Genomic DNA, 14,314 nt, shown 5'->3' on the forward strand with positions numbered 1-14,314 from the left:
AAGACTTATATAGGGACCTCTTTTAGGAGGGTCATTTTGTTAACCATGGGAACTCTAAATATAGGTTGCACACAGGTGAGCAGGAACCAGAGCCTTGTAGCTACCAAAAAAAAAAAAGAATACTTCGGGAAGGTTCGTTTGTTTAATTGACACTTTCTCATCGACTGGCTCTGAAGAAACTGGAAAACTTCTGTAAACTTAAAATACTATGTTAACGTGATGTAGGTATAAAATCTATTGTTCTAGAACTTAAAGAGTCATGTTTTCTTTATTAATGGGCTTATTGAGGACATAAAAGTGGATACATTTAAAAACTGCAAAACTCTATAATGATACAGAAAGGTAAAGATAAATTTTCAATTTTTTTCTTCATAGTCAATTGGTGTCAACACTGGTTTGAATATTTTCCTAATCCTCCTATCAATATTCTTAGTATGATAGAAAATGTTTTGGCATTTCATGACAAGGAACTCCTGCAACACTTCATAAATCATGATGTAACTTCCCAGGTAAGAAGTGTAAGGTTTTTAGAATAGCATCGCTTACTTTGGAAGTTAACATTGGTTCTGGTATAAATAAAACTATTTTCTTGAAAGTCTATAATAAAAAAATACTAGTTATATTTTTAACAATATTCCATTATTTTTCTTCATTAAACTGCTTTCCTGAAAGTCTATAAAGAAGAACCCAAATTAGGGTAGTTCTTTTCATAATTATGTTCTTAATTTAATGATTTTAGTATCTAAACCAAACATGAGCACATTAGCAATGACTGTTATGACTTTTCTCTCAAGAACTATTGCATTTTTTTTCTTATTTATTTTAGCTGTATGCATGGCCTCTTCTTGAAACTATGTTCTCAGAAGTACTGACAAGAGAGGAGTGGCTCAAATTATTTGATAATGTCTTTTCCAACCGTCCTTCATTCCTCCTGATGACTGTTGTGGCCTACAACATATGTTCTCGAGCACCTTTGCTCAGCTGTAAGCGTAAAGATGATTTTGAGGTACATATCCTTGTTAAGTCATGGTTCTCAAATTTCATTTGTTTCAACTAAAAAAACCCGTCTTATTTATTGAGTGCCTACTGTCCTGCACTAAGTCCTGGTGCCAGATGGTAGGAGTAGAGTGGAGAACAAGTTATACCACTGCGTCCTTGCCCTTACATAGCTATAGTCAGTCATAGCTTGACTGCTCACCTAGAATCATAGCTTCATGATAATATTGGAGTTGCATGGTTTTTGCCTATTTAAAGGATGTTTAACAATTGAGTAGTTGTTCATTCTGTGCGTGATCTTATCAGTAACCCAACTGGTCCGTGATCATCTGGTTGTTTATTACATATGCAGGATGGTAACTATGAGAATTTTGAGGCTTAGTGGGACAATGACTGAAAGAAAGCATTGGAGGAAGTTTTTAAGTGAAGAGGTTCTTTTGGTAGACAGGATGAAGTAAGTTGGTTTTGCTTGCTTGTTACTTATTTTGTGGTTCCTATCAAATTTTATTTTCACTTCACAAGCACAGGATGCATTCATATATGTATGTATGTGTGTATGTCTATTAAAACTTAGATCTGCCAGTGGAACGAGGTAATGTGGAAACTATCAGATATTCTTTGAAAATCAAACTTGTTTTCAAAGGCTAATTTAGGTTGTATTTTGGATTTTGAAGAGAAATAAATTCTAGTAGAAGAATTTGTCTTGTTGTTGAAACAGTCTGTTACTTTAAAGGAAGCCTTCATTTTTGAGAAGTGTTATTTCACAATTTCATAATATGGTTGTATAATTTTATTACATTTTTGAGAATATGAAACTGGACCTTCATTTTAAAACTTGGGTTAAGAACAGCGTCAGTGAATTTGCAAAAAAAAAAAAAAACCTCTTAAAGCTAAATGCACATTTACATGTTTAAATTTGTTTTATTCAATGAATAAATTGTTATATAATTTTTTATATAACATGACTATAATTGCCTTACTCTGTAAATCTCTGTTTAATCACAAAGTTTTCTTACAGTATTTTTTTCACCATCGGAATAACCTGGATATAAGTGCTGTAATTAGAGAGGTGTATCGTCTCCTGGATACCACACCAACTGACATCCATCCGGACAGCATGCTTGATGCTTTTGTTGCACTGACAAAAGGGCAATATCCAGTGTTTAATCAGTATCCCAAGTTCATTGTGGACTATCAGACACAAGAACGAGAAAGAATACGGAATGATGAATTGGATTACTTAAGAGAGAGGTAATACTGGTTGTTCTTTGATAAAAACAAAGTCTTTTATAAATATAAAGGTTTTATGAAAATACATGTAAATTATTAAGCAGTTGCATAAAATCAGAGTTTGAAGGAAATATCTTTAAAGATGTTTTTGCATATAGAAGTAAAACAATTACATGTTAATCAGGTGTGTGTTTTGTGTTGCGGTTGTTCTTGGACTTAAATTACTGTTTCCTTGTTTGCTTTTTGTTACAATAATAAACATTATCAACTTAGGCAGGCAGTTGAAGACATGCAAGCTGAAGTAGACCAGCAAAGAGCTGAAGATGAAGCTTGGTGCCAAAAACAGGAACTGCTTCGTAGAGCTGAGGAAGCAAGGAGAGAAATACTCTTACAAGAGGAGGAAAAGATGATACAGCAAAGACAGAGGTGTGTTTAGCACTTTGAAAAAAGCTGGACATCTGAGTTATTTTAATAATTTGTATTACTTTCATTTTTCACTTGAGAAATTATATATAGCTTCACTATATATGTCATTACCCAACTCTGCTATTTCCATTAAGCATATATTTAAGTTAATAAAAAGAAACTGTAATACACTTTTCCAAAAAATGGCCTATAATAAAATGTAATTCTAAAACTATACTGAGTATGATATAACTTGCTCTGATTATTCAGAAGTAAATACATGATCTAAGGTACCTTGAAGGATATTGTTATTTAGAAATGTTATTTTACAGTGGACACAAATGCCTTGTACCACAGTGCTGGGTAACTATGTTTCAAGTTTTAAGTCACATAGATTAACAGACAATTTTTAAGTCTCACAGGTATGTTTAAAACACAATTTTTAAGAATTACAGAAAATTTTAAAATTAAAAGAGGAGCATGATTTTTTTCCATAATTTTTAAAAATTGTGTTTTAAACATACCTATGAGACTTAAAAATTGAAGCATAGAATGCTATTCTCATGTGCATTTCATACTTTGGAGGATGGGGAAAGAAATACTAAATGCTTATTCAGAAGTATGCTATTCAAAAGTAAGTATTGCCTTAAACATAAGGCAAAATGTTTAAGTTGATTAAGATTATGGGATAAGCGTTAACACTAACCCTAATTATTGGTAAAATCACTTTTGTAAGTGTTTATTGATTATTTTTGGATAGGACTTTATGAAACAGATTTCTGGTGTGGGTTAAAAAAAATTACTAAACTGAGCCATTAGCCTTCTGCAAAAATTCTATAAGAATAATCATAGTCTTCGGTAACATTGGAGTATTTTTTTGGCATTCTTTTCTCAGGTAAAAGAATCAATTGTACTGAAGTGGTCTGAGTAGTAGACCTATTAAGAGAACATTTAAGAATGAAGAAACAGCCAGTTTAGCTATAATTTGGCTATAGTCATGTACACTTATCATTTTCATGAATGCAGATTTGTTTTCTAACTGAGCACTTTTCATTGTATTATAAAAATAGCCATGTTATGATGGCACCAGTTAAAATGGGAAAGCAGGCTAAAATAAGTTTCAGGCCTTTCATTGTTGTGGAACATAGTATTTTTCCATTTAAATACATATTCGGAAATGATTTTATTTTTTTCCTCTTGATGTATTGTGTGTTTAAGACTAGCTGCTGTGAGAAGAGAGTTGAAAGTAAAGGAAATGCACTTACAAGATGCTGCAAGAAGACGTCTCCTGCAGCTTCAACAAGATCAGCGTGAAATGGAGCTAAGAAGACTGGATGATGAAATTGAGAGAAAGGTTTATTATTAACTCTCATACATTATCTCCATTTACTGTCAATTAAATGTAACAAATACCTTCAAGTTAAATATTGTTCCTAGAATTCACAATGTATACTAAATAGCTCCTTTAGTTTTATATAGTTTCTCCCATCCCCCAGCTATTCTTACTCTCTTTTGTATTTTATTAATGGTTACATATTTTAGAAATTTCAGGAAAATGAGTCAAGTTGAAAGGGTCTTTGATGACTGGTTCTCTTAAAATGGAAATAATCAATTAACCATGAAGTTAATTGTGAAGTAAGGGAAATATTTTTTTAATATAAAAATTTACACATAGCCTAGAGTTAAAAATGGACCTTCTCCACTTTTCTCTCATTTCATCCCCAGAGAAAAATTATTTTTTATGGTTGCATGGTATTCCATTTTATGGCCATGTCATTGCTTATGTAATCCTCTGCTGTTGGATATTTAGGTTGTTTGCAGTATTTTGTTGTACAAAACAGTGCCAGGCTGTACATTCTCAATACAAATCTTTGAGTACTTCCACACATTTTTGTTGAGTAAATTCCAAGGAATGTCAAATTGTCCTCCAAAGATGAAACCACTTAAGCTATTTTAAGAGTATAAGACTACTCATGCCCTAGTCAATTTGGAGTGTATCAGTCTTACTATTTGCCAGTCTGATAGGTGAAAAATGGTTTTTGGTTTTGGGGTAGGTGTTTTTTTTTTTTTTTTTTTGCTAGTGATGTTAATTATCTTTTCATTTACCATTTGTAGATTTGTAAATTGCATAACTAAATCATTTGTCCATCTTTCTACCAAGTTACTCCTTTTCCTATCAGTTTACACAGGCTCTTTTATCATTTGGGGCAGCAGTGTCCAACAGAAATATGTGAGCCATGTGGGTAATTTAAATTTTCTAATGGCCACATTAAAAAGTAAGAAGAAATAGGTGAAATTAATTTTAATAACATTGAACTCGGTATATTTGAAATTATCTTTGCAATATGTAATTAGTATACAGACATCTTTGAGCTATTTTACCTTTTGTTTGTACTAAGTCTTTGAAATCTAGCAGTCAGTTTATACTCGCTGCACACCTCAGTTAGGCTGGTCACATTTTGGTGTTCGGCAACCACCCCGCAGAGGCATTCATCCTCCGTCTGTTGTGAATGTTCTTGTGTTGTGTTCTCCTCTGTGTTGAGTGTCTCTAAGAATGTTTACAGCGTTTTTTCTTCGTCATGTAAAATATGTTAATTTTCAGATAACCAGCTTGATTAGTTTTTTATGACGCCTAGGTTCTGTGTCATGTTTATTAACCTTCCCATTTAAGGCTGTATTACCATGGCTGCAGTGGTGAAGAGCCTGCCTGCCAAAGCAGGAGACATAAGAGGCGCAGGTTCAATCCCTGGATCAGGGAGATCCCCTGGAGAAGGAAATTGCCACCCACTCCGGTATTTTTGTCTGGGAAGGTCCATGGACAAAGGAGCCTGGTGGGCTACAATCCATAGGGTTACAAAGAGTTGGGCCCACCTGAAGAGACTTATGGAGAACGCAATGGCACCCCACTCGAGTACTCTTGCCTGGAAAACCCCATGGACTGCAGCCCACCAGGCTCCTCCGTCCATGGGGTCACTAAGAGTCTGACACGACTGAGCGACTTCACTTTCACTTTTCACTTTCGTGCACTGGAGAAGGAAATGGCAACCCACTCCAGTGTTCTTGCCTGGAGAATCCCAGGGACGAGGGAGCCTGGTGGGCTGCCGTCTGTGGGGTCACACAGATTCGGACACGACTGAAGTGACTTAGCAGCAGTAGCAGAAGAGACTTAGCACATTACTGTTACCACTTACGGAGTTTTTTTCTAGTTCTGTGTTTTTCTGTTGTTTTTTTAATCTCTGTCTTAAGGATCAGTAGATTATTGTGCAGCAGTGCATCTGACTCTTACAAGACCACCTGTTTTGTAAGGCTCATCATAAGTTAGAATTGTTTTAACATTTTTCAGTGCTTAAGAAAATCAAAGAATATTTCATGGCATGAAAATCATATTAGATTTTTCTAAACATGAAATTCAAATATCAGTGACCATAAACACAGTTTTATTGGACCACAGTCACACTTGTTTACATATCCCTTTAGCTTCTTATGTGCTACAATGGCAGAGGTGGACAGCTGAAACAAACTACGTGCCACAAAACCTCAAGTATTTAACTCTGTGACCCTTTCCAGAAGAAGTTTGCCAGCCCCTGATGTCTGAAAATTATTGATAAATGTGAGAAATGAGTTAGGGACCAAGCTTACTTCTTTCCAAAGGCACATCAATTTTCCCAACAGCATTTGTTGAATATTAGCAAAAGTCATTTGTCAGCTGATGGTTATTAAATGTTCAGTTCCCTTATAAATTGGATCTCCTCCTAAGCCAGGACCACACTGTTGGAATAACACCTGTGTAACGTTTTACTAATTAGTAGGCCTCATTACTTTTCAGTTTTCCTCAGTATTCTCAAATGTTTATCATTTCAAATAGACTGAAAATTTTCTCTCTCCCTCCTTCTCTCCCTGAATCCTCCCATCCTATTGGAATTTTCATTAGGATTGCATTGAATTTATAAACTAATTTAGAGTTTAAAACTTGCTTTTGATCACATATGAAATTTTTTAATATATTAATAATCTTATTTCTTTTTATAGCATGAGATAATGCTTTGTTTAAAGCCAACTAATTTTAAATTGTCTTTAAAATCTAATGATTCCTTTTAATAATCTCATCTAGTAAATGAGGTTGATTATTCTAGAAAAGTCTGTTCTTCCCCAAAAGTAATTTCAGGCTTAGAACTCTGTGATCTCTTTATCCTTTTGAGATAGTTAAGGCAGTGTTTCGGTGAAAGCATCCTGTCGAGTCCTTTCGGCGGTGTGATTGGCCTCTTGCCTCCCCTTCAGGCCTCTTGCCCGTCCCACTCCCTGTCCTGACAGTGAGCTCTGAGGCTGCTAAACTGCAGGAGCATCTCTGCTCACGATCCAGGGGCCAGCAGGAGAGACTTCTTGAGTCCAGAGTGGCACATCTGACAGTAGCAAGCAGAGCTGATCTGCTTTGCTGTGGTGCAAAGCGCTTTGTACCTCTGAAAATTCAGGAGCTAGAGAGTTCCTGTGATTGAAATTCCTAAAAAGCATTCTTTGCTTTGCGAAACTTCTCCTCTGCCTCTTAGCATTGTAACTACTCTTGCTCCATCAACTCAAGTATCCCAGTTAACTCAGTTGAGCTAACTGCTATCTCAGGAACCTCTTTAAGTTGAACTGGTTTTCAGTCTGTGGTTTTTTTTTACTCCTTAGATGTGTGTCCTTGCGCATCCCACTATATTCTCATTTTTACTGTTTCTCTGATTATATTTGATAGTGTGCCTACAATATCTAACACTGTGCCTTGTGCACAGAAATAGTAACACAGTCATTAACTGTTTATTGGTTAGATGACATGTTTAGATTAGATGCTAATGGGTTTTACTTTTTGTTCTGAAACACATATTGTGTTATTCTCACCCCACAAAAAATGAGGACTTTAGGCAGCCAAGTATTTAAGACACTTCCAAAGATTCTCTATGTAAAGAGTCTTTTATCCAAACCCTCTAGTGTATAGGCATGAAATGATTCCAAGTAATCAAATTTTGGAGAAAGGTGAACTTTAAATTGGCTGAATCCAAGCAGGGCACACACAGGTTGAATAGACCACAGTACACTTTGACTTGGAGTTACTCATTGCCAAACTGAATTTAGAAAAGTACAGTTTAATAAAAACATTAAATAAATGTTATATGAAATAAGATTAAACATTTTATATTTTCATCCACTGTGAATTTAAATTGCTCAAGTTTTTCTAACTCATAATATGGCTAATGTAATATGGAAAGAACTGCCATCTGTTCTCCCAGCCTGGGCAAATGAGCATATGGTAATTGTGCTTTCTTTTTTAGAAAATTACACTTAACTTTAACTCAAGACATTATTTCTGGATTCCACAGTGAATGTTAATATATTGTGAATTACTCTGGCTTGAAAAACCCAATATCTATTATTTTAAAATGCTTTTAGTGGTTTGTTCATATTACAAGATTATTAAATCTATTAAACAAAAATTATTTTTGTTACTTATTTTTGATATTCACAGTTTGTTATTTGGCCATAGGTACACATGAGAGATCGAGAAATTGCTGCCACAGCCAAAGACCTGGAAATGAGACATCTGGAACTCGAATCACAAAAAAGACTTTATGAGAAGGTATAAATCAACAATTTCCAGTGTGAGAAAAGCAGAGTTTGTACAGACTCTTTTTAGGCTGTATTTATTCAAGGTGTTTTAATGTTCATTTTGTTTGTGTTTTTTCAGAAAGAGTATAGTGTCATCCAGGATTGTAAGGTAGCCAGAACGCACAGAGTGTGTTGTAATTCTTTAATTCATGTTTCTCTTAACAACTTACTCTAGTGTCTGAAGCACCAGATGTAAGCCCCAGATTTTGCCTCAGGATCTTTTACTAACTTACTACGTTTTCTTGTATCTGTGATAGTGACTGCAAAATTAACCCAGTACTTCACAAGGATCCTATAAGGTAAATCAGACAAGAGCTGTAAAGCACACTTTAAATTTGAACCTTCTGGAATCAAATCATCAGGTACCTACCTTAGCACATATAATTCAGTTTCCATGACACTGAAAAAGGGAACTTTGGTACAGATATAAATATTTATTATTGAGGAAAAGCATTATGTTACTCACTTATTTGATATTGAAACCATAAGTTTTCACTTCTCCCAACCCTCTTAAATTCAGACTGAGTTTGAAATCAGTGATAACTACAAATATGTAACGTATTTGCATATGATATGCAAACATGCATGTGATTATTTGTTGCTCACATTAAATAAGACTTAAAACATAGCATCCATTCTTAACTAAATCACTTCTTAAAGTTTCTGCACTGAACTTTTTCTGAATCTGAGCCCCAGAGATTGACACTTTCACTGAGTTTATCATTTTGAATTAGAATTAATTCACTTGAACTAAGCTTATTTTTTTAAAGTGTTGTTTGGGGGAGGTGGGGTGGTGGCACCAGAAGCATGATTTCAAAATTAACAGAACATTTGCAAGAAAAATACAGAGAATTTCAAAATTTTTTCTCTTAGAGTCTCAGATATTAACATTTTGCTAAATTTGCATTATCATTCTCTTTCAGTCTACATATATGCACATTTTTATTTTCCGAACTGTTTAAGTTGCAGACTTGATGCTTTTTTGCCCTAAAAAGTTCAGTTTATATTTTCTAAAACCAAGAATTATTACACAATCATAGTACAATGATCAAAATCAGGAAATTAACATTATTTATTATAAAAACCTTATTCACAATTTATCAATTGTCCTAAAAATGTCCTTTAGAGCAAAACAAAATCTAAGATGATCTATTTTTTCAGTTGTATGTCTCTTTATTCTAAGTTGGAACCATTCTTGAGTCTTTATGTTTTATGACATTTATATTTTTGAAGCATACAGGCCAGATATATTGTAGAATGTTCCTCAATTAGACTTGTTTACCTGGTGACTAATGATGTCAAGCATCTTCTCATGTGTTAATTGTCCATTTTTCTGTCTTCTTTGGAGGTCATGTGATTAATGTCTATTCAGAGTATGTAGGACCATACCTTCTCAGTTTTTATTATATCATGTAATTTTTTGTTGAAAACGAGATATTTTAAATAATAGGACAAATCTGGAAATCAGATTCTCTTATTTCCGTAGAGTTTCTTGTTGTTTCTTTGCTTAGTGACTTTTCTAAATTCTATAAAGTATTTTCTGTCATGCATAGTCACTGAAATCTCTACTCAGGTAACCTGGTGACTGGACAAAGATTTCCTTAGGTCCCTTGAACCAGTAAGCCTCCAGCCTTTGCCAAGGGGCTGTGTGTGCATCACCTGGTGACACACCTTCCACACTCAGCTAGGCAGTTGACAGCATTCATTTCCTGATTTTATAAAACCTCAATTCACCAGAGTTGAAAGCTGAGGACCTTCTCAGGTCTGAGCATTCACACAGCCCTTGGCATGTGCACATTTTGACACACGCACATAGCTTTCTAAAGCCCTAGAAATCCACGGGAGCATTTCAGGGCCCCGTGTAGACATCTAATTCCCCAGCTTTTCCTACCAAGCTTTTTGATTAGCCTGTTGTTTGCTCTGTGGTCCACTGCCTCAGACAGCCACGATGTTCAACAGTTTCTCCTGTTTGTTTCAGCAAACATCCCCAGGGAAAGGCTGTACATGAGTTCTGAGTCAGGTCAAATAAAAACAGCTTTGGGAGGAGGGTCTTCCAGGTCAAGTGATGACAGTTCTCTGGGAATGGGAGTTTGAAGGACCTCCATTTTGCCCCCTCCATTGACTGCCAGGCTACCAGTTTTCAAGGCTAATGGCAGAACTTAGGTGTGGCGTGGAATAGGAGTAACACAAGTTTAAAATGCCATAAAGTGCATCTAAGACTCAGCCATTTTCTATGAATAAATGCTCCCCAGATTGCTGCAAGCCTTCAGTTAGTTTCCAGAGTTCTGAAAAAGCTTGTTTTGCCAGTGATCTCGGTGCTTTAGAGATGAGAGAATTTTCAGATGTCGTTACTCTTATTTCCACTGATGTCACTCACCACTGTTTGCTCTTTACTTTGAAAATTAGATGATTATAGTTTAGGTATTCTAAAAAAACAGAAAAATCATTTTTCTGTTCTAGCATTATTACTATATCGATTGGTGATTTTTTTTTAACAGAATCTCTCTAGAAATCAAGAAGCTGTTGCAAAAGAAATGAAGGAAAATGCAGATGCCTATAGACAGAAAGTGGATCTTGAAGAACACATGTTTCATAGACTGATAGAAACCGATCAAACTCAGAACCAAAAAATTCATAAGGTAAATATGGTAAATTTAGTATCTCTATAGAGGGGAGAATTTCCATCTACTGTTCTTTTTAAAGAAGTAATTCAGTATTGAACCCTATAAAGTTAGTTTCTTTGCTTCAGTCATCATAATTCCTAGAAACTCAACATTATTTTATTTGCAAGTTTCACTGACAGCATATCCATGTGTCTTTTATACTCCTTGAGAATTTCAAGACTTGCAAGAAAATACAAGGGAAATAACTTTGTGAATGATACCATCCTACATTGTTAAGTCTTAGAAATTACACCTGAGTAGATTAGTTGCAAAACATCAGGTCTCTGCCTGGTATATAAGCCAGCGTTTTACAAGTGTATTCTGTAGAATATCAGTAACTTAGTGTTAAATAAAATGGGGATGACAAGTATTGAAAAAGCTGTCTTAAAAGTTAGGCTTTTCAGTGCCAGATTTGAAGATACATGGTACATTGTGAATCTTTGAGAAATTTTCTTAAACTTACAGAATTTTCGGGGGAGTATCTTTCAGAAATGCTGAATTAAATGAATTGAAATGGAATTTGAGGCCTTCAGGGAAGAACTTTGTTATCCCTTTAGCAAAATGGTAAACGGGTCTGTGGCAGGGCCAGGCCTTGTCCCAAAAGCCAGGGATGAGTGTAAGACTTCCCTCCCTCTGTTCTGTGCCTTGACTGTTTCCCCAAGAATAATACCCCCTACCTTTTTCCCTTACAGGCTTTTGTCCAGTCTGTAAGATAAGTTCTTCTGACTCCTTTTCAAAGGATTAAAACATGGAAATTGTTTAATTCTCTCCGCCCCTTAGCCTAGAAGTTCTCAACCTTGGCTGTACGTTAGAACTGCCTGGCGAGTGCTCTGGAAGTACCAGTATCCAACTGCTCCAGAGATCAATTTAGTTGGTTTGTGCTGGAGCTTGGTCATCGGTTTATTTTAAACACTGAGGTGATGCTAATATGCAGCCAAGATTGTGAACATCTGTACTGGACACTTGGAGACACTGAATGGACTTACCGTATTTTATGTATTCAAGTCTGATCTTGTTTCTGAAATTTACGAATTCTTAGTTAATTGAAGAAAATTTGGCAAAAGCGGAACAAGCATGTCTAAATACTGACTGGCGAATTCAAGCTTTACATAAACAGAGGTGCAGTGATGTACACCGAAATGAATGTTACCAGGAAATAGCTAAACTTCTTCGGAAAAACAGGAAGAAAGAAATAGAAATATTAAATGCCATGATGGACGGGGAAGCCAAAAAGGTAAGAATGATGTTATAAACTTCTTGTTAATTATTTAAATCTTGAAATAGTATGTAATCAAGTGGCAAAAGCATCAAACCAAATAATTTTTGTTTGAAAGCATCTTAAAGATGATCTAATTTTAACAGGTATTGCTCAGAAAAGTCCAATATTGATGCCACCTAAGAATGACTAACCCACTCCAGTATTCTTGGTTAGAGAATCCCATGGACAGAGGAGCCTGGCAGGCTGCAATCCATAGGATCGCAAAGAATCAGACAGGACTGAAGCAGCTTGGCATGCACACATGCAAAAATGACGTGACAAGAATGAGTGTCTTTCTAAGTTACATTAGTGTCTCAACTTTCCAGCTTTCTGTATTTGTTCTGGCTCATTGTATACCAGCACTTTAATTCACTGAATTTTTTATACTAATAACATAAAAGACTTTGAACAGTTAGGAAATATATAGAGAGCTACTAGTAACAAAACCCAAAATAACTGTAACTACAAGCAAAGATAGAAATATTTTTCTTTTTCACATGAAGAGGTCTGGAGTAGGCAGTCCAGGGTTGGTATCCTGTCTCCAAGAGCATCAGGAAAACTGCGTCCTTGAACTTTTCCGCACAACTTCCTGGCGTATGTCTTTCATTCGCAAGAACACCTTTCCACCCATTAATTTTAAAAACTCAAAAAAAAAAAAAAAAAAACCTCAAGCCCTTAATATTTGAGATCTGAAATGTACTGAAATGAATTATTTCAGTGACAGCTGGGACCTACATGTTTACGTGGCACTGAGGCTTTGAGTGGTAGGGACGTCAGAAGTGCCTCTGCTTTCAAGGCTCTTCAACAGCCTTGAGCCAGGATAGGGACCCAGACTACCTAATAGCAAGGAGAGGAAACAAACAGGCTTATTTCACTGTAGGAACTTGGATTTAGCACAATCATTATGTCATTTTTTTTTTTAATTGTATCTAGTGGGAGGAAGCTGAAGAAAAAGACTTTCATTTGAAATCAGAAAAGAAAACTGCTGCTCTTTCAGATGCATCTAGAAGATGGTTCCTAGAGAAAGAGATACATGATGCTCAGCATCCGTGTGATAAAGGTGAGCATTCCTTCTCAGTGTTACACATTCATTCACTTCGTATGGTCTCTTATCATGGATAAATCCTTACATGTGTTTTGGCATGTCTAGTCAAATTATTGCTCAGCTGAAAGATAATCACTAGTTACTATTTTTTGGTTGGGAAGACTGCACTGAGGAGGTGGGGCTGTTTAAAAAAAGCTCCAAGAAAAATTTCTCAACCATTCTATAAAATTCTGTTTTATTCCATGGTTTCATGGTCCTAGGCATCCCCTTAATATACGAGAATATAATTTGTTCCCAAAGTGCTGTATCTAGTTAATTTTAGTTTAAAAAAAAAAGAAAAAAAAAAGTGTGCTTTGCCCGTAACGGGTCCTCAGAACAGTAGTTCATGAAAATAGCATGAGGAAGCTTCTCATAGGGTCTAATCAAACGTTAGGTTTCGGTGCAAGGCTTCCCTTGTGGCAGCTGGTGAAGAATCCACCTGCAGTGTGGGAGACCTGGGTTCGATCCCTGGGTTGGGAAGATCCCCTGGAGAAGGGAAAGGCTACCCACTCCAGTATTCTGGCCTGGAGAATTCCATGGATTGTATAGTCCATGGGGTTGCAAAGAGTTGGACACGACTGAGTGACTTTCACTTTTCACTTACAGTGGCATTCAATGAAAAATCAAAATTGTAACTTAAAATTCTAAAACAGTACAGATACAGGGAACTTTTATTTTACTATACCTTATATTGTTTCAGTCTTTTAAAAATGTGTATGTACTACTTTTTAGCGTTATTGCTATATAATTCACATGCCATACCATTCACCTATACAAAGTATATAATTCAATGGTATTGTATTACCATATATTAAATATATTCGGAGTGGTGCAGCCATCACCGCAATCAACTCTAGAACATTTTCAGCACCCCTGATAACCCCATACCCATTTGCAGTCATACTTCATTTCCTGTCACTCCCCCCAGCCCCTGGCAACCACTGATCTACTCCTGTCTCTATAGACTTGCCTGTTCAGGAGATTTCATGTAAATAGAATATGTAGTCCTTTGTATCTGACTTCTTTCACCTGGATTAT

General features: G+C 35.7%; 1 protein-coding gene across 2 annotated transcripts in view; it reads left to right on the forward strand.

The window, feature by feature from the left end:
* TBC1D31 (TBC1 domain family member 31) overlaps positions 1-14,314 on the forward strand; it is a 62,680-nt gene that overhangs the window by 39,963 nt on the left and 8,403 nt on the right. For both annotated transcript variants that reach the window (XM_005688869.3, XM_018058533.1), the window contains exons 12-20: positions 376-509; positions 827-1,006; positions 2,015-2,247; positions 2,500-2,652; positions 3,850-3,985; positions 8,150-8,242; positions 10,770-10,910; positions 11,974-12,168; positions 13,126-13,252. In XM_005688869.3, the coding sequence (XP_005688926.3) occupies positions 376-509; positions 827-1,006; positions 2,015-2,247; positions 2,500-2,652; positions 3,850-3,985; positions 8,150-8,242; positions 10,770-10,910; positions 11,974-12,168; positions 13,126-13,252 (1,392 nt within the window). The remainder of the gene's footprint in view (positions 1-375; positions 510-826; positions 1,007-2,014; positions 2,248-2,499; positions 2,653-3,849; positions 3,986-8,149; positions 8,243-10,769; positions 10,911-11,973; positions 12,169-13,125; positions 13,253-14,314) is intronic.

This window comes from Capra hircus, chromosome 14 (assembly GCF_001704415.2).
Source record: "Capra hircus breed San Clemente chromosome 14, ASM170441v1, whole genome shotgun sequence".
Classification (NCBI taxonomy): domain Eukaryota; kingdom Metazoa; phylum Chordata; class Mammalia; order Artiodactyla; family Bovidae; genus Capra; species Capra hircus.